Source organism: Canis lupus, chromosome 9 (genome assembly GCF_011100685.1).
Source record: "Canis lupus familiaris isolate Mischka breed German Shepherd chromosome 9, alternate assembly UU_Cfam_GSD_1.0, whole genome shotgun sequence".
Classification (NCBI taxonomy): Eukaryota; Metazoa; Chordata; class Mammalia; order Carnivora; family Canidae; genus Canis; species Canis lupus.
The window spans coordinates 45,289,121-45,304,411 of NC_049230.1; the positions used below are offsets into that span (position 1 = coordinate 45,289,121).

Sequence of the window (15,291 nt, forward strand, 5' to 3'; positions counted from 1 at the left end):
GCTCTGGGGATGATTCCCTCTCTCATCCGGAGTCCTTAGCAGTCCTCACCATGGGCATTCATCAGGGCACCCCTATTTGTTTGGGGTCTAAGCCTCTACCAGGGGAACAGGGAGATGCAGAGAAGTTGACAGCTGGCACCTGGCAGCGCAGTACTTAACCTTGAAGTTGGAACAGAGAAACGTCTGTTTGTGTTTCCATGAACGAGAGGGGACAGCTGGCTGGCAGATAGCAGGCTAGGTCAGCTGGGGCTTGCCTTGGCTGCTGGCTTTAAACAAATAGCCAGGGCCAGGGTTCCCACCCAGGCTCTGGTGAAGTGGGTGGAAGAAGAGTGGAGAAGTACCTGGCAGAGCCTGAGAAGAACCACCTGAGAACTGGTGTCCTAGCAGGACTGGGGGCGGGGGGGGGGGGTGGGCACTGGGGGTGGCAGCGGTGCAGAAGCTGATCCAGGGACCTGGAGGACTGCCCCTGGCAGCATACCTGAAGATTGGGACTTTACCAAGCAGGTGAGAAGGGGTGAACATGCTTTCCTTCCAGAGGTTTCTCTGCTTCACAGAGAAGTTTCTACTGGGCTCCTCCAACAAGCTGCTCCCAGGTGCGAACTAAACTCAGATTTCCTTTGCAAAAATTGTTTGTCTACGACTTTTCAGACACACACAAATTACATCCATGGAAGCAGGCTTGCCTTTCTGTACTGAAAGATAAGCAGCACTAACACCCTTTACTGTGTACCCTAAGCCAGGTGCCTGGTGGCCCTGGAGGACTTGAGCATTTTCTGAGCAGAGTCCCTGGGGCCACAGATACCTGATTATCCTGATAAAGCTTGTTTTCTCCTGGTAATGTTAATCGAGCTCTAATTCTATCTCCTGTTCTTTTTTTGTGCCATCGACCACCTTTCTTTGATAGTCTGGTGAATCCTGTGGAATCTTTCTCGAGATAATGATTTTTTTAAAGATTTAATTTATTTATTCATGAGAGAGAGAGAGAGAGAGAGAAAGAGAGAGAGAGGCAGAGACACGGGCAGAGGGAGAAGCAGGAGCCCAATGCAGGACTCCATCCCGGGACTCCAGGATCATGCCCTGGGCCGGAGGCAGGTGCTAAACTACTGAGCGACCCAGGGATCCCAAGATAATGATTTTAAATGCACAAACAGGATTACAGAGGAGCTAATTATATTGACTTAGAGTTATCAGAATATTTTTTTAAAAACAAGCTTTAGATACAGTAATCTATATCCTTGGTTTTTGAATCATTAAGTAAACGACTTCACAATAGGTCTAATAACTATTCTAATTTTGAAGTAGCGATGAACATGAATAATATTTTGAGATATCTACAATTCTGTGATATGTAAATATCTGTTGATCTGTTAACCACCGAGCCATGGGTACTGATGATATGACTGTGATGTGTTGCCTACATTCATAGTGAAAGAAAATAGACAATTTCAGTTGCAGGTTAATGAAAATAAAGGTATAACTTATTCCCATCTGAGTTCATGGCTCCCCTGTTAAGAGCTCCCAAGAGAAGCAATGACCAAAGGAGATTGTTTTCTTGAATCCTCATTTTGAATCAACTGTGATGGCTTTCTTAGATTTAGACTCCTCTCCTAGTTTTCTGCACTAAGAAACTCCAGGGGGCATTTTAGACCAACTGTGCGTACACACGCAAGGGCCCTCCCCCCAGGGCAGGGAGGGCTTCGGTTTCTGGCATTGCCCTGTGTTGCAGGTTGAATTCTGTCCCCCAGAGGGATATGTTGAATTCCCAGCCCCAGCCCCTCTGAATGTGGCCTTATTGGGAAATGAGGGCACTGCAGTTGTCATTGGTTATGGGGAGGTCACCCTGGAGTCTCCCTGTCTCCTTCCTGTATAGTGAAAGACACAGGGGAAGAAGACCATGTGAAGATGAAGACAGAGACTGGAATGACACAGCTTCAAGCCAAGGAGCATCAAGGATTGCTGTGCAAACCCCAGCAGCCAGGAGAGAGGCATGGGGCAGATTCCTCTTTAGGTCCTTCAGAGAGAGTTTGGCCCCGTCAACATCTCAGCTTTGGACTTCTGAGCTCCAGAACTGTGTAAGCCTCCCAGTTTGTGGTAAACAGATGGAGCAGCCCTAGGAGACTGATGCTGTGTGGTCCCGTGGGGGATGGCCCACCGCTGGGGCCTGGCAGCCAGCCTGTGAAGCTTCCCTCCCTCTGTACGCTTGCAGGTTGTGTCTGGCTCAGGGGGTCTGGTTACTCGGTAGTGGGGCCCCACCAACAGTGCCTGCTTTGATCTAGGACATGTCCCTGCCCTGTTTTAGACCTTTCAGAAATGACAAAAGCGAGCTGTGCCTCTAGGGACATGTAGGCAGAGCTTGTGGCTGTTAAAATTGGAGGGCTGGCTCTAGAAGTGAGAGGGAGAAGTGGGATGCTTTGCATCTCATTTTGGTTGGAGGCTTTCCATAGCATTTCATCCTGGGAATAAGAAAACGGTTTCGGTTAGACAAAAAGACGGGCAGGGGCTTGGGCCCAACAGAGTGGGCATTGTGGATGAGGATTCACTTCCATAGGGGGAGGCACTGCCGACATCAGGGAGGCCCCCTACCACCTGAGACTTTCTGGGGGGCACAAAGAACTGCCCCAGCTCACCCAGCAGCAGACTCAGACATACGGTCAACACTCAGGGCTGGCTTGTTGAATGAATGAGGGCAATGGAGCCAAAAGTACCTGCTTCTTGCCTTTCTGAGGACCACAGCAGACTCAGCTCTGTGATTCAGTGGGGATAGGCCACGGAACAGGCCACAGGGTGTCCAGGATTGGCTGGCCTGGAAGACCACAGACAAGAAAGGCTGTGGGAATGCAAGCAGGGGCTGCTGGGTCTTACAGAGCCCCACCTAGAAGGAGGAATGTGGGCAGGAGCCAGAAGGACAGGTAGGGTGCCTAACTTATCCTTGGAAAATATTGCTGAAATAAATTCACCCACAGTACCACACTGTACTCCTCTAATACAGGGACTCTGCATTTCCCACATGGGTACATGTTGGGGATATCGTGCTATCATTGTGTTTACCACTCGTTCTACTTCTTGAAACTAATTTTGCCGTAAACCTTTTTCTGGGTCATTTGTTATTTGTGATATTAATTGTGCCTTTGTGCCCAGATCTGGTATGGTTGACTATTCTCAAGAGTTGGGGTCCTTCTGTATTTCCTGTGGTTCTAGTTGGGGAAAACCACTTTGCAGAGGAGGCCAGAGGCAGGGTGCTTGAGGCCCATGCAGTGGATGGGCCTGTGTGTGTTTGAGGAAATGTGAGAGTCACACTGTGAGGCCTTTGGTTCAAGACCAGGGAGGCCAGGTGTTAGTCCCTGGGCTTGCGGTAAACTCTTGAAAGTTAGTGTTGGGTCCACAGAGGTGTACGCATACCTGCTAAGTTCTGAGCACTGTGCTAGCCCCGGGACACTGAGGTGTATCCTGGGAGCTGTGGTCTTCATACAGGTGACGGAGGTAAAGACCCCCCAGGATACAAAGGGGGATGAAATGCTGTGGGAAGGCAAGGGAGGTAGAATCCAAACAGGAGCTGGATGGGAAGGAGGGAGGGAATTCCCGGAGGAGGTGGTACCAGGCCTCTGCAGGTAGATAGTGTGCAGGAATGACACTTTACATGTGAAGTTCTGGAGAAAGAGCTGAGCAGTCAGAATGTGTCCAGGTGCCCAGTGGCTGGAGTGTGAGTTTTGTGGAGGGATGCAGTAATTGGTGAGACTGGAAGGGTAGCTTGGGCCAGATCATAGATGACCTTGAGTGTGGCTTCTGGGTTTTTTTCCTTTGGCAGTGGGGAGCCATCGAAGGTTTTTGAACAAGGGAATCACATGTCCTGACCTGAGCTTTAAGGAAGACCTCTCTGGCTGCAAGGGAATGGCGTGAGGCCTCAGGAGGTCCAAAGGCTTTTGCCACAATCAGGGCAGGAGAGATAAAGAAGTGAACAGGGAGGGGTGAAGAGTCATCCAAGGAAACAGATCTGTCAGGACGCCTGCTGACAGAGTGGGTTCTAGGGACGTTTGTCAGGCACTAGCTTCCTCGGGATTCCTGTCTCGTCTCCCAAGCCCTCAAGCCTTGCCTCATGCATAATTAGCCCAAGACACCATAGAGAGATTCCTTCTGGTTTCAGACAGGCCTTTGAGGCTTCCGGTCTGGATCTTTCATCCTCCTGGTGTGGTGTGACAGGTGGAGGAAAGGTGGATGTCTCAGCTCACCTTATCTTGCTATTAGCATGGTGCCCGTATCATGGTAACAGAACAGATGTCAGGGCCTGTTGCTAAGGGTTCCCTGGAATATTAATACCTGGGCGTAGAGCTGAGGGCTCTTACAGGCATCTCGGAGGCCTTGGGAAGCACCAGCTTGGGGGCAAGTATTTTTTATATTCATCTCTGCTTTTTCTTCCTCCATTTCCCTACCTTGTCTGCTCCCCACCCTCTACCCTGGCCAATCACAGCTAGCTTGTCTTGGGATGGCAAACTGGACAGTAGCGGATGTATAGCCCCTCTCCCAGGCTGCCCCAGGCAGGCATGGTTGAAGGCACACAGCAGTATGTTCCCCCAGAAGCTGGATACAGGCTCTGAATCCTTCCCAGGGCAGCTCTCTGGATGTTGGCTCAGACTTGGCACCAGGATGAAGCCTCTTTTCCAGCCTGGCACTGGCCACCTGAGAAGGCTCCAGGCCCTTCCTCCACCCTCTGTCCTCACTCTGGACAGAGTGAGGGCGGGAGTAAATGGATTCTGTTGGCCCCTCGTGTCTCCTGTTTGCCTCCCTCACCTGGTCTGTCGGCCTTCTCACCACTCACAATTTTGTCTTTTTTTTTTTTTTTTTATGATAGTCGCACACAGAGAGAGAGAGAGAGAGGCAGAGACACAGGCAGAGGGAGAAGCAGGCTCCATGCACCGGGAGCCCGACGTGGGATTCAATCCCAGGTCTCCAGGATCGTGCCCTGGGCCAAAGGCAGGCGCTAAACCACTGCGCCACCCAGGGATCCCCTCACCACTCACAGTTTTGAAAGTCAAACTCCAGACAGCTCTAGGAGGGGTTTGGCTGGATATTGAGGTCCAGGTCGGGATTTTATTTACCAGATATAATTTGTATCAGTTATATGTTTCCGTGATAATGCTGCATGACAACCACCCCCAAACTTGACAGTGTACGGCACTTATTTATTGTTCCTAAGTCGGTGGGTCAGCTGTCTGTGGCTCTTGGCTGGACCCCACATTTCATTCATTGTGCTTCGGCAGTGAGAAAACCTCCTGCGCCTCACATGGAGGGATGTGTGTTCACTTATCCTCTCACTGGCTGTTTGGAGCAGCCGTGTACTGTGCTTGCTGCTGACTTGTATTTGCCTTTGCATGTGGTGTCCCCTCCTAGACCCTGTGGTCTCTTTGAGCCTGTCCATTTGGTCTGCTTTGTTCCCACTGTTTTCTCTGTATCATTTCTTCTCTTTCCACAAAGTTGTCTATCCACACCTGGGGGAGTCATCAACAAAATCAAGGAGGCAGAAAATGCCAGGGTCCAAAGGCAGGAGACTGAAGCACACCAAGGACAGGTTATTAGCTTTGGTAACGAGGGCAGTTGCCTCTCATCCCCATCCTGGCCCTGGCAGGCAGAGCAGAGAGCCCCAGGGTGTGTGTGTGTGTGTGTGTGTGTGTGTGTGTGTGTGTGTGTGTAATCCTTCTCAAAGGGCAGATTGTTTGGTAGCTCACCACCCTCTGTTACCTCAGAGAGAGTGTGGGCTGCAGTGTTTCCCAGCTCTGTTAAAGCAGTTGTAAGTTTTGGAAGGTTGGGGGTCTGACAACGGTGTTTTCTTGGATGATTAGTGATGATTGTGCTGCTCTGGGTGCTTTTTTAAAAATATTTTATTTATTTATTTGAGAGAGAGTGAGTGAGAGAGCACGAGCAGGGGCAGAAGGAGAAGCAGACTCTGTGGAACGGAGAGCCCGATGCAGAGCTCAACCCCAGGACCCCAGGATCATGACCTGAGCCAAAGGCAGATGCTTAACCTATTGAGCTACCCAGGCGTCCCAGGAGTGTGCTTTTATCTCATCCTTACCAGGAACCTGGGGTGGAGGGAGAGCCCCTGGCCCTTTTTGGAGGAGAACATTGGCTGGAGGGGTGTTCTGTGACCACCTGGGTCACTTGGGGCTCTGTGTTCAGCTCTGTGTTCACTCTACTGGATTCTGAGCGCATGAAACCCTTTAAGGGGCAGAAGGTTTCTTTCAAGTAGATATGAATGTTTGTGGAGAGGAGACCTTTTTATTTTATTTTATTTTATTTATTTTTTAAAGATTTTATTTATTCATGAGAGACACAGAAAGAGAGAGGCAGAGACACAAGCAGAGTGAGAAGCAGGCTCTGTGCAGGGAGCCTGATGTGGGACTCGATCTCTGGACTCCAGGATCACTCTCCTAGCCAAAGGCAAATGCTCAACTGCTGAGCCACCCAGGTGTTCAGAGAGGAGGCCTTTTTAGTGATTACAGGACTATGTGCATTATAAAACCAACTTGGGAGTGTTCCAGATAAGCTTTTCCATCTTGGAATCCTGGGATCGAAAATACAAAATCCGCATGAGGCCAATAAGACAGAGCTACAACTCTGTCACTACAAGAAGAAGTGGACCATTCTAGAAGCACCTTCAAGAGAGTAGGCTGAGGCCCGTGAGTGATGGCTTTGAGCGGCTATAAATGTCAATGTGGTAAAAGTTGCTTCAACAATATATTAGAGAAAAAGTATACTTTGCCTTTGAGGAATTTGTACTAAGGAAATGATCAGAGATAGGCACAGAGGTTCATCTCCCTGATACCTATTTTTGTGTTGAATATAAACATAATAGAACAGGGAGGCCTCAGTGACTCAGCAGTTGAGCATCTGCCTTCAATTCAGGGTGTAATCCTGGAGACCTGGAATCGAGTCCTGCATCGGGCTCCCTGCATGGAGCCTGCTTCTCCCTCTGCCTGTGTCTCTGCCTCTCTCTGTGTCTCTCATGAATAAATAAAATCTTTAAAAATATATAATAGAACAAAATTGGAAACAATCTGTGTGCTCCCAAGAAGGAAAATGATAAAATACAGAATGCTAAGTTACAATTAAAACCCATGTTTTTGAGAAATTTTAATACTGTGAGAAAGTACAGCGTGAGAAGAAAACAGCAAACAGGACGTGTAGTGAGAATCGATTTTATTTGAAATCTCTACAGAAATACCTGGATAAAATTGGGAGGCCTCCTACTGAGATGTCAGGAGTCTTCCTCTGGGTGGGTGATGATGTGTGTGGGCTGGTTTTCCCTGTGATACCCCGTAGACCCTAGGAGACGCTGTGTGCAGGTGCGTCATGGCCATTGCCCCTCAGAGACAGCCAGCCATGACTGTAGTGTTTGCTGGTGGTGACTAACACCCAGGGTGATGAGCTTTGGACTTGAGGGAGAGGAGAATTAGGTCTCCTGCAAGAATGAGTTGGCTTTCACAGATCTGCCTCAGAAAGTTGCTGGAGGCTCCAGAACCTCCTTCTTCCCCCACCCTGAAATGTATCAGGAAATCCTAGGCAGGCATTTCCTGTTCCTGGTTCCTGGTTCCACCCACACACACACCCCACACACACCGTGAGGCCCCCTGAGCCCATGGGCTCCTGAGGGCACAGCCTCTGCTAGCTTGGCTAGTCTCACTCAGCAAGATAAAGGTGGCACCTGGAGGCTCAACGTCCTAGTGGAGACCTTAGGGCACGCTGGCCTCTTGAGGGGAGGTGGCTCAGCTGCCAAGCCACTGGGTGCTGACTACCCTGTGGGGAGTCCTGAGGAACAAAGTGTTTTGTGAGTGAACAAGTCACAGAGCATGGTTGGAACCCAACTCTGCTCTGTTGTCTGAATTACTCCTTATCTGGGAACAGCCATCTCTCTGATGAAGTCAGTTCCACCCAACAGAGTCACTGAGCACCTGCTTTGTAGCAGGCCCTGCGCTGGGCTCCAGGATGGAGAGAGGAGGAGACACAGGCCCCTAGGAGCCCACAGGCCTGTCGGGGAGGAGAGAGGAGCAGACTGTCAGTAGAGCAGGACTCTGGGTCCCCAGGTGTGAGCCCACCTCCCCCAGGAAGTCTTCTTTCCTCAGCAGAACACACAAGCACATGTGCACACACACACAGGTGCGCACACGTGCACAAATGCACACCACATAACCTCTCTCCTTCCCACTTACAGCTGGAAGGACTTCAGGGACAGGCCTGGCCCCAGCAGCCTGTTCTCCCCTTGTTTCCAGAGGAGGCCAGAGCTCCATGCAGCCCTCTTTCCACAGACCGTGTGGCCTTGCTTCTCTCTAGGCCCTTGGCTGAGTCCCTCTTTCCCCCTGAGGAATTGCCAGGGGGAATCTCCTGCCTTTTCACTTGCCTCCTTCTAGCCCCTGTGTGGTTCCCTCATCAGTTGATTTTGGCCAGGCATTAGCATTGGTTAAGACAAGGGTGTGGCCCACATTCAGCTCCCCTAGCACTGCTCTTTGGAAGCTTGAAGGACCCAGCTCGTAAGAGGGCACAGGTCTGGGGAAGGGGGCCTCCCTGGCCCTCTTCCCAGAGTCCCCAATGGAGGGGGGCCCAGCCCAGGGTGTGTGAGCACACAGTGGTTCTGGATGAAGAGGGTTAAGGAAGCCGGGAATGGGGCTTGGCTGGAGAGTCCGGAAGCTGGTGGTTCAGACTGAAGAGATTTGGAGAACCTACGCTGCCTTTGTTGGCAGTTCTTAAAATGTGGCTCCTGGAGCTGCCCTTCCCTCTCACCATCTGTCCCGAGGCTGCTCTGTGTGGGTGGAGGACAAGTGTGCCTTAGGAGACGTGTGTTAGGTGCAGCCTGGGCAGAAGCCCCAGTTCTCTCCCCGAGCTACCCCTGTGGACACGCTCAGCCGGGATCTTAGCATCATTGAAGACCCGGCCAGCCAGTGTTCACAGCCCCAGGCCTGGGAGTTGACCTCCGCCTCCTCAGTCTGGGTGGGGGATAGAGGGATGCCTTCTTGCTCCCGCCCAGGGGACTAGGCTAGGGTGGGGCTCACTTCCCACCTCCCAGGTTGGAGCAGCCACCAGCCTCCTGCCCCAGGTCCGGTCTCCCGTCTCCCCACCTCCACCCCCTTGCCTCCCTGCGCAGATTGGCAGGGAGGGTTGACAGCTCAGATTGCTCAGGGCAGTATCTCCAGCCTGTCCATCTCAGCCTTTTTGGGGACCTATGAGAAAACTGAGGCCCGAGGAAGATAACTGACCGGTTCCTGGCCTTCCAGTAGGTCTGCATAAAAGCCAGACTCTCTCGGATCTCTTTTCTCTCTTCTTGGAGTCTTTCTTCCCCCTTCCTTTTTTACCCCAAATCCTCCCTCTGCCCTATGGCAGAAGGTGATCCAATGCAGAGATGTTACTATGGAAAGAAGGGTTAGTGGACCAGCACAGTTAGCTGTGTGACCTCACCTCAGTCTCTTAACCTCTCTTGTTTCTCTTCTGTCCAACAGGAAAAGCAGTGATTAGATTCAGGAAGAACAGAGCAGAGTAGCCTGTGGGTCATTGCAGAGTTGTTTGAGCTAAAGTTTTCAAAAGAAAAGAGGAATAGAACTCAAACAAGGGGTTGGGGGGTTGTGGCACCTGGGTGGCTCAGTCAGTTAAGTGTCTGCCTTTGGCTCAGGTCATGATCCCAGGGTGCTGGGGTGGAGCCCAGGATTGGGCTCTCCACTCAGCAGAGTCTTGCCTCTCTCCACTCTACCCCCACTCATGCTTTCTCTCAATGGCTCTCTCAAATAAATAAATAAAAATCTTTTTTAAAATGAATTCAAATAAGTCAGAGGAAGGATAAATGTTAGCTTGAAAGTTTTCTTGACAGTGATCCCTAAGGATTTTGCCCTCTTTAGAAGTAACCCAAAGGGGACAAAAGGGACTCATTCCCTAAAGATTGATTTTGGCCTGTGAAGAACTGCTGCCTCTCTACTCCAGTGATGTTGTCTTCTCCTGGATGTCCCCACCTGTCCTCACCAGAAAGGAGGTGAAGGTTTGAGTGTGAGAGCATAGGACCCCTTCTTTCTCCTCAACCCCCCACTCCAGCTCCATACACTCACTGTTTAGAAGCTTCTGCAGAAGATGGAATTCCCACCCTGAGGTTCCCTGGCTTGCTCCAAACTTCTGGGGTCTCCACTGGTGTGCCCCCGCTTCTATGGGGGTGCCTAGTAGAGCAAAGGGGCCACCCCTTTCCTCACTGTGTCCAGCTGCTACTAGACAGGCAGGACGGCTTGGGACCCTCCAGTCCTGGGAGCTGTGGCCCGGGATGTGGCGCCCCCTGCAGGTTGTGGCAGGAGCGGTGGCATCTGTGAGATGATCATAAATGGCCAATTGGATGCCCAGTTTACCCAGGCACAGCCTCCTGATCAGGGAGGCCCCTCATCACTTTTCTTTCTTTCTTTTTTTTAAGGTTTTATTTATTTATTTGAGAGAGAGACTGAGTGAGAGCCCAGGGTGGTGGAAGACAAGAGGAGGAGCAGATTCCCCACTGAGCAGGGAGCCTAACATGGGACAAGGTCCCAAGGACCCTGGGATCATGACCTGAGCCAAAGACAGACCCTCAACTGACTGAGTCACCCAGGTGCCCCACTTCAATTTCCTGAAACTCGTATTCTTTTAAAAAATAATAAACAGGGCTAATGAATTATAGTATGTTCTAAACGTTTACTTGGAATAGAGTAATGCTTTTCACACCCACCTGGCAGTGTGATTGTGCTATTCACAAGATAACAGATTCTGGAAAACAGCAAAACAAACCATAGAGCACTGAAGGCTGGAAGTGAGATGCTGGTTTGCACTTGTTTGATGAGTGTGTCATTTTGACTCTCTGTTTTCCTGGATCATATGTTAGCCTTACTTGGGAGAAGGTCAAGACTTTCGATTTGAGGAGGCTTTTGGGATGGTGGCATCCTAGTGCCAGGCCTGGCCATGGGGTCTCCACACGTGGCTCTTTAGGGTCTGGATGTGCCCAGGGCTCTCTCCAAGGTGGCCCACAGAGGAGAGCAGGTGCTTGGATGTACTACACACGGGATAGAGAGACCACTGCAGTCAAGGTCATGGGTTTGGTCTCTGTGTGGATCAGTTGGCTACTGTCAACACGCTGCCCCCTGCTGGTCACTATAAAAATCGGTGACCTTGGTCTGGCACAGTAGGTCTCAAACTGATCCAGGGATCCCTGGGGCGGGGGGAGGGGGGGGTATCTCCAACACCTTTCAGGAAATCCACAAGGTCAAAACTATTTTCATAATAATAATAAAATCCTGCATCCTATCCTCTCAAATATACAGAAAAGGATAAGTTCATTAGTATGGTTTCAGATGCCACATTAGAACTAATCTTTAAGAAAGTACCATCTGTTGAATTCTGGTACAGTATGAAAGAAGAATATCCACAATTAACTGGAAAGACTGTGAAAATACTCCTCCTTTTTCCAGGAGTACATATTTGTGAGAGTCTAGATGTCCTTCATGCACTTTAACAAAACCGCATAATCACAAAAGATTGAACAAGAAATCAGATATGAACATCCAGCTGACTTTTGTTAAACTAAACATTACACAGATTTTTGAAAATGTGATACATAGCTGTTATTTTCATTAGTTGCTTTTGTTCTGGAAAATATAGCTTTTTATTACTTTTTATTTTTATTTTTATTTTTTTAATTTACTTATTTATGATAGTCACACAGAGAGAGAGAGAGAGAGAGGCAGAGACAACAGGCAGAGGGAGAAGCAGGCTCCATGCACCGGGAGCCCGACGTGGGATTCGATCCCGGGTCTCCAGGATCGCGCCCTGGGCCAAAGGCAGGCGCTAAACCGCTGCGCCACCCAGGGATCCCCTTATTTTTATTTTTTAAATATTTTATTTATTCATGAGAGACAGAGGGAGAGATAGAGAGAGAGGCAGAGACACAGGCAGAGGGAGAAGCAGGCTCCATGCTGGAAGCCTGACTCGCGACTCGATCCCGAGACTCCAGGATCACACCCTGGGCCAAAGGCAGGCGCTAAACTTCTGAGCCACCCAGGGATCCCCTGGAAAACATAGCTTTTTAAATAAAATATGTGAGCATCTAATATGTTTATTGTTTTTTGATCAGTATTTCACCTTTATGGCCAAATAATATTCCATTGTGTATAGATACACCATATGATACCCATTTATCAGTTGGCAGACATTTGAATTATTTCCACTTTTGGCTGTTGTGAATAATGCTGCTATGAACATCCATATACAAGTTTTGGTGTGGGCATGTTTTTACTTCTCTTGCATATATACCTAGAAGTAGTTTCTGGGTCATATGGCAATTCCATTTAACATTTAAGGCACTGGATGCCTCATGGCTCAGTCAGTTAAGTATCCACCTTTGGCTCAGGTCATGATCTTAGGGTCCTGGGATTGAGCCCTACATCAGGCTGTCTGCTTAGGGAGTCTGCTCCTTCCTCTACCCCTGCTACTCCCTCTGCTTGTGCTCTCTCCCCCTCTCTCTATCAAATAAATAAGTAAACTCTTTAAAAGAAATGTAAGGCACTGCCAGACTAATTTCAGTAATTTAAAATAAATTCAGTAATTTTTAAGAGTATGAAGGATTCCTGTGTTTGAGATCTATTGGTCTAGATTGGATTGGACCAGGGGAGTGTGGATAACTCAGTGCAGGCTTTCATCTTTGCTCTGGGATTGAGTTCCCCCTTTTTTCTCCCCCCAACACTCTCTCTCTCTCTCTCTCTCTCTCTTCTTTCAGAATACGTGAGCAGTAGCCTTATACTAGATAATCCAAGAGCTGGTCATAGCCTTGATAGCAAGGAGAAAGGCAGCTGAGCTAGACTGTACATGTCAAACCAACAGGAAGTTCTGAAGCAGGGTTGGCTCCCTGCAGAATTCCCAAGGGTACCATCTTCATCGTAGTCTTGGTGGACTGTGCCAGGGTACCCCTACAGTTGTACAGGGTGGCAGTCCTGGCTGTAGCTGCTGCTCCCCACCCTCCTTCCTGCTCTGGGGAGCACTGTGATGGCCAGCAGAACATGCTGGGGAGAAGAACCCATGAAGATGGCCAATTTTAGCTGCACCATGGGCCTGGAGGTGCCACGATGGGTCCCCCAGGTTTGAGAGTGGTATAAGGGTTCCCCGGGTTGTCTAGATGCGTGCACCCTGGACCTAGCCCCTCCTGCTAAGCACTGTGCTCAGTACAGTAGGGGCTGTGCTTGGGAGGAGCAGAAGTCAGGAGGCTACCAGCCAAGTTGAAGATTACTGAGATGTGCTTCTTCCCCCCTCTTTCTGCTTCTGACTTGTGATGTCCTGCCAGTCATGTCCAATTTGATCACTTAGCTACGTGAGCCACCTAGTTAACCCTCCCAGAATTATGATCCTTTTGAAAGAGGAGCTTTGAGGGAACAGTATTTAGTTGGAGGATTCTGATGGCAAGGCATCCACAGGTGGCCAGGTTTGGGGATGCACTGGAGTGCCTGGTGCGTGAGGGACCCTGGCTGCCATCTGCACCCCAGCTGATGATGTGCTCTTTGTTTTTCCCTTCTCACCTCAGATGTGACTCTCTGTTCTGGCTGGGCACTCCAAGCCATGGCTGACACCATCTTTGGTAGTGGGAACGACCAGTGGGTTTGCCCCAACGATCGGCAGCTTGCCCTGCGAGCCAAGTGAGTACCTCCAAGACACTGCCCGGCCTTCCCTTCCCTACCTCTCCCCAATTCCTTCTTTTTTAGGGGCAAGACTCAATATCAGGGACTCAGAAAGAGGCATTTGGAGACAAGTGCATGTCTAATGCACACCACACTCCAGGCCCCGCGGTCAGCACTTAACAGCCATTCACTTATTTAACTGCCATATGGAATTGACCCTCATTTTTACGAGGAAGAAAGGGAGGCTGAGCCCCTTGCCCAATGGCAGGGTTGGGACCCACACTTAGGCCCACCTGTCTCCCATGGCTACAGCAGGCTACAGGGGATCAAACCACTTCCTCTGCCTTCTCTGCTGAGAGTATAAATCCCCATCACTGAGCCTTTGGTCCCCAAACCCCCGGAGGTAGGAAGCCTTGGATACTTGGATACCTACTTCATGGTGAATGCCTGGCACTTACAGGACAGAGTAAAGGCTTGTTAAGTGAACGAAGTGTTGCCGTCTGGGCTGAAACACACAGTCCACCTCAAAGCATCCCCAGTCTCTTTTGTGCCCTGTCAGGGTCTCTCTGGTTCTTGTTTTTTCCCTTAGGATCCCAGTTTTCCTGTCCCCCCCGGCCCCATCCTGGTGGCCCCTCAGATGCAGTTAGGTTAGGCCATCTCTACCTACTTTCCTCCCATGGCCAGAGGCCTGGGCCTCCTGGATGCCTTTCCTGCCTTTCAGTCTTCCCCATCTATCCAGGGATTTGGAGGTCCCTGGTGTCTGGTAAGCCCAAGAATGCCTCTCTATCTGTCAAACCATGCCAATTATGGAAGCCAGCATTTCCCAAATGGGACCAAGTTCAAGAAATTTGCAATTAGATGTTATAGGCCTGCAGGGGGACAGAGCTGAAACATCAAAGACAGATAGAAAAACTAATCCAAAATGCCCAAGAGTTGAGTCCTGCCTCATTTGCAGGAATCTCTGTGCAACAGTTAATTTGTTCCTCTCTCTGGGATGGTTTAGCTCTGTTTGGCCCCTGTACAGCCCCCATAGGGGAGAGACCAGGGAAGAAGCCAGCCCCTCTCCCTCTCTGCTCTGATCCCAGGCAAGATGATGTGTCCTCCCTGGCAGGATACAAGGAGCTGGGGAGAGCTGTGCTCTTGTACCAGGGCCTAGTGTGACCCCTGGCAGCCCCTTTGGCATTTCCATCAGTTCTCCCTGACCTTGTCTTGCACTCAGCAGCAGCCAGAAGCTGTTGTAGCATCTTTGAATAGAGCAAATGCTTTGATCTCCTCCCCAGGGTGTGCTGCCTTGTAATGCCAGGCTCCTTGTAATGCCAGGCTCCGTAAAGAAGAGTACTACAAATCTTGCATCTGGGTGCTGTGCCCTGAGGGTTCCTCTGGGAGGTCCGGGGAAGTTACGTTCCCTGGCTTCAACTCAGGTCTGTCCTCCAGAACCATCAGACATTTTCTAAACCCCTACTATGTCCCAGGCACTGATTGCACAGCAGTGAACAAGATGAACATGGTCCTTCATCTTAAGGCACTGATGGGGAGACGTGAACATTATACATGTAATTACCCATGTGTAGCTACTTCTACAGTGGAAACAGGCAGTGGAGTGAAGACAGATGCTGACTTAATCTGGGGGTATATAGAGGCT

The 15,291-nt window shown here is 50.0% G+C and overlaps 1 protein-coding gene across 1 annotated transcript in view; it reads left to right on the forward strand.

The window, feature by feature from the left end:
- The first annotated feature begins 574 nt into the window (after nucleotides 1–574).
- RPH3AL (rabphilin 3A like (without C2 domains)) overlaps nucleotides 575–15,291 on the forward strand; it is a 101,638-nt gene continuing 86,921 nt past the window's right edge. The window contains 2 exon segments of the mRNA XM_038548448.1: nucleotides 575–593; nucleotides 13,556–13,667. Coding sequence (XP_038404376.1) covers nucleotides 13,591–13,667 — 77 coding nt within the window. The 5' untranslated portion in view covers nucleotides 575–593; nucleotides 13,556–13,590.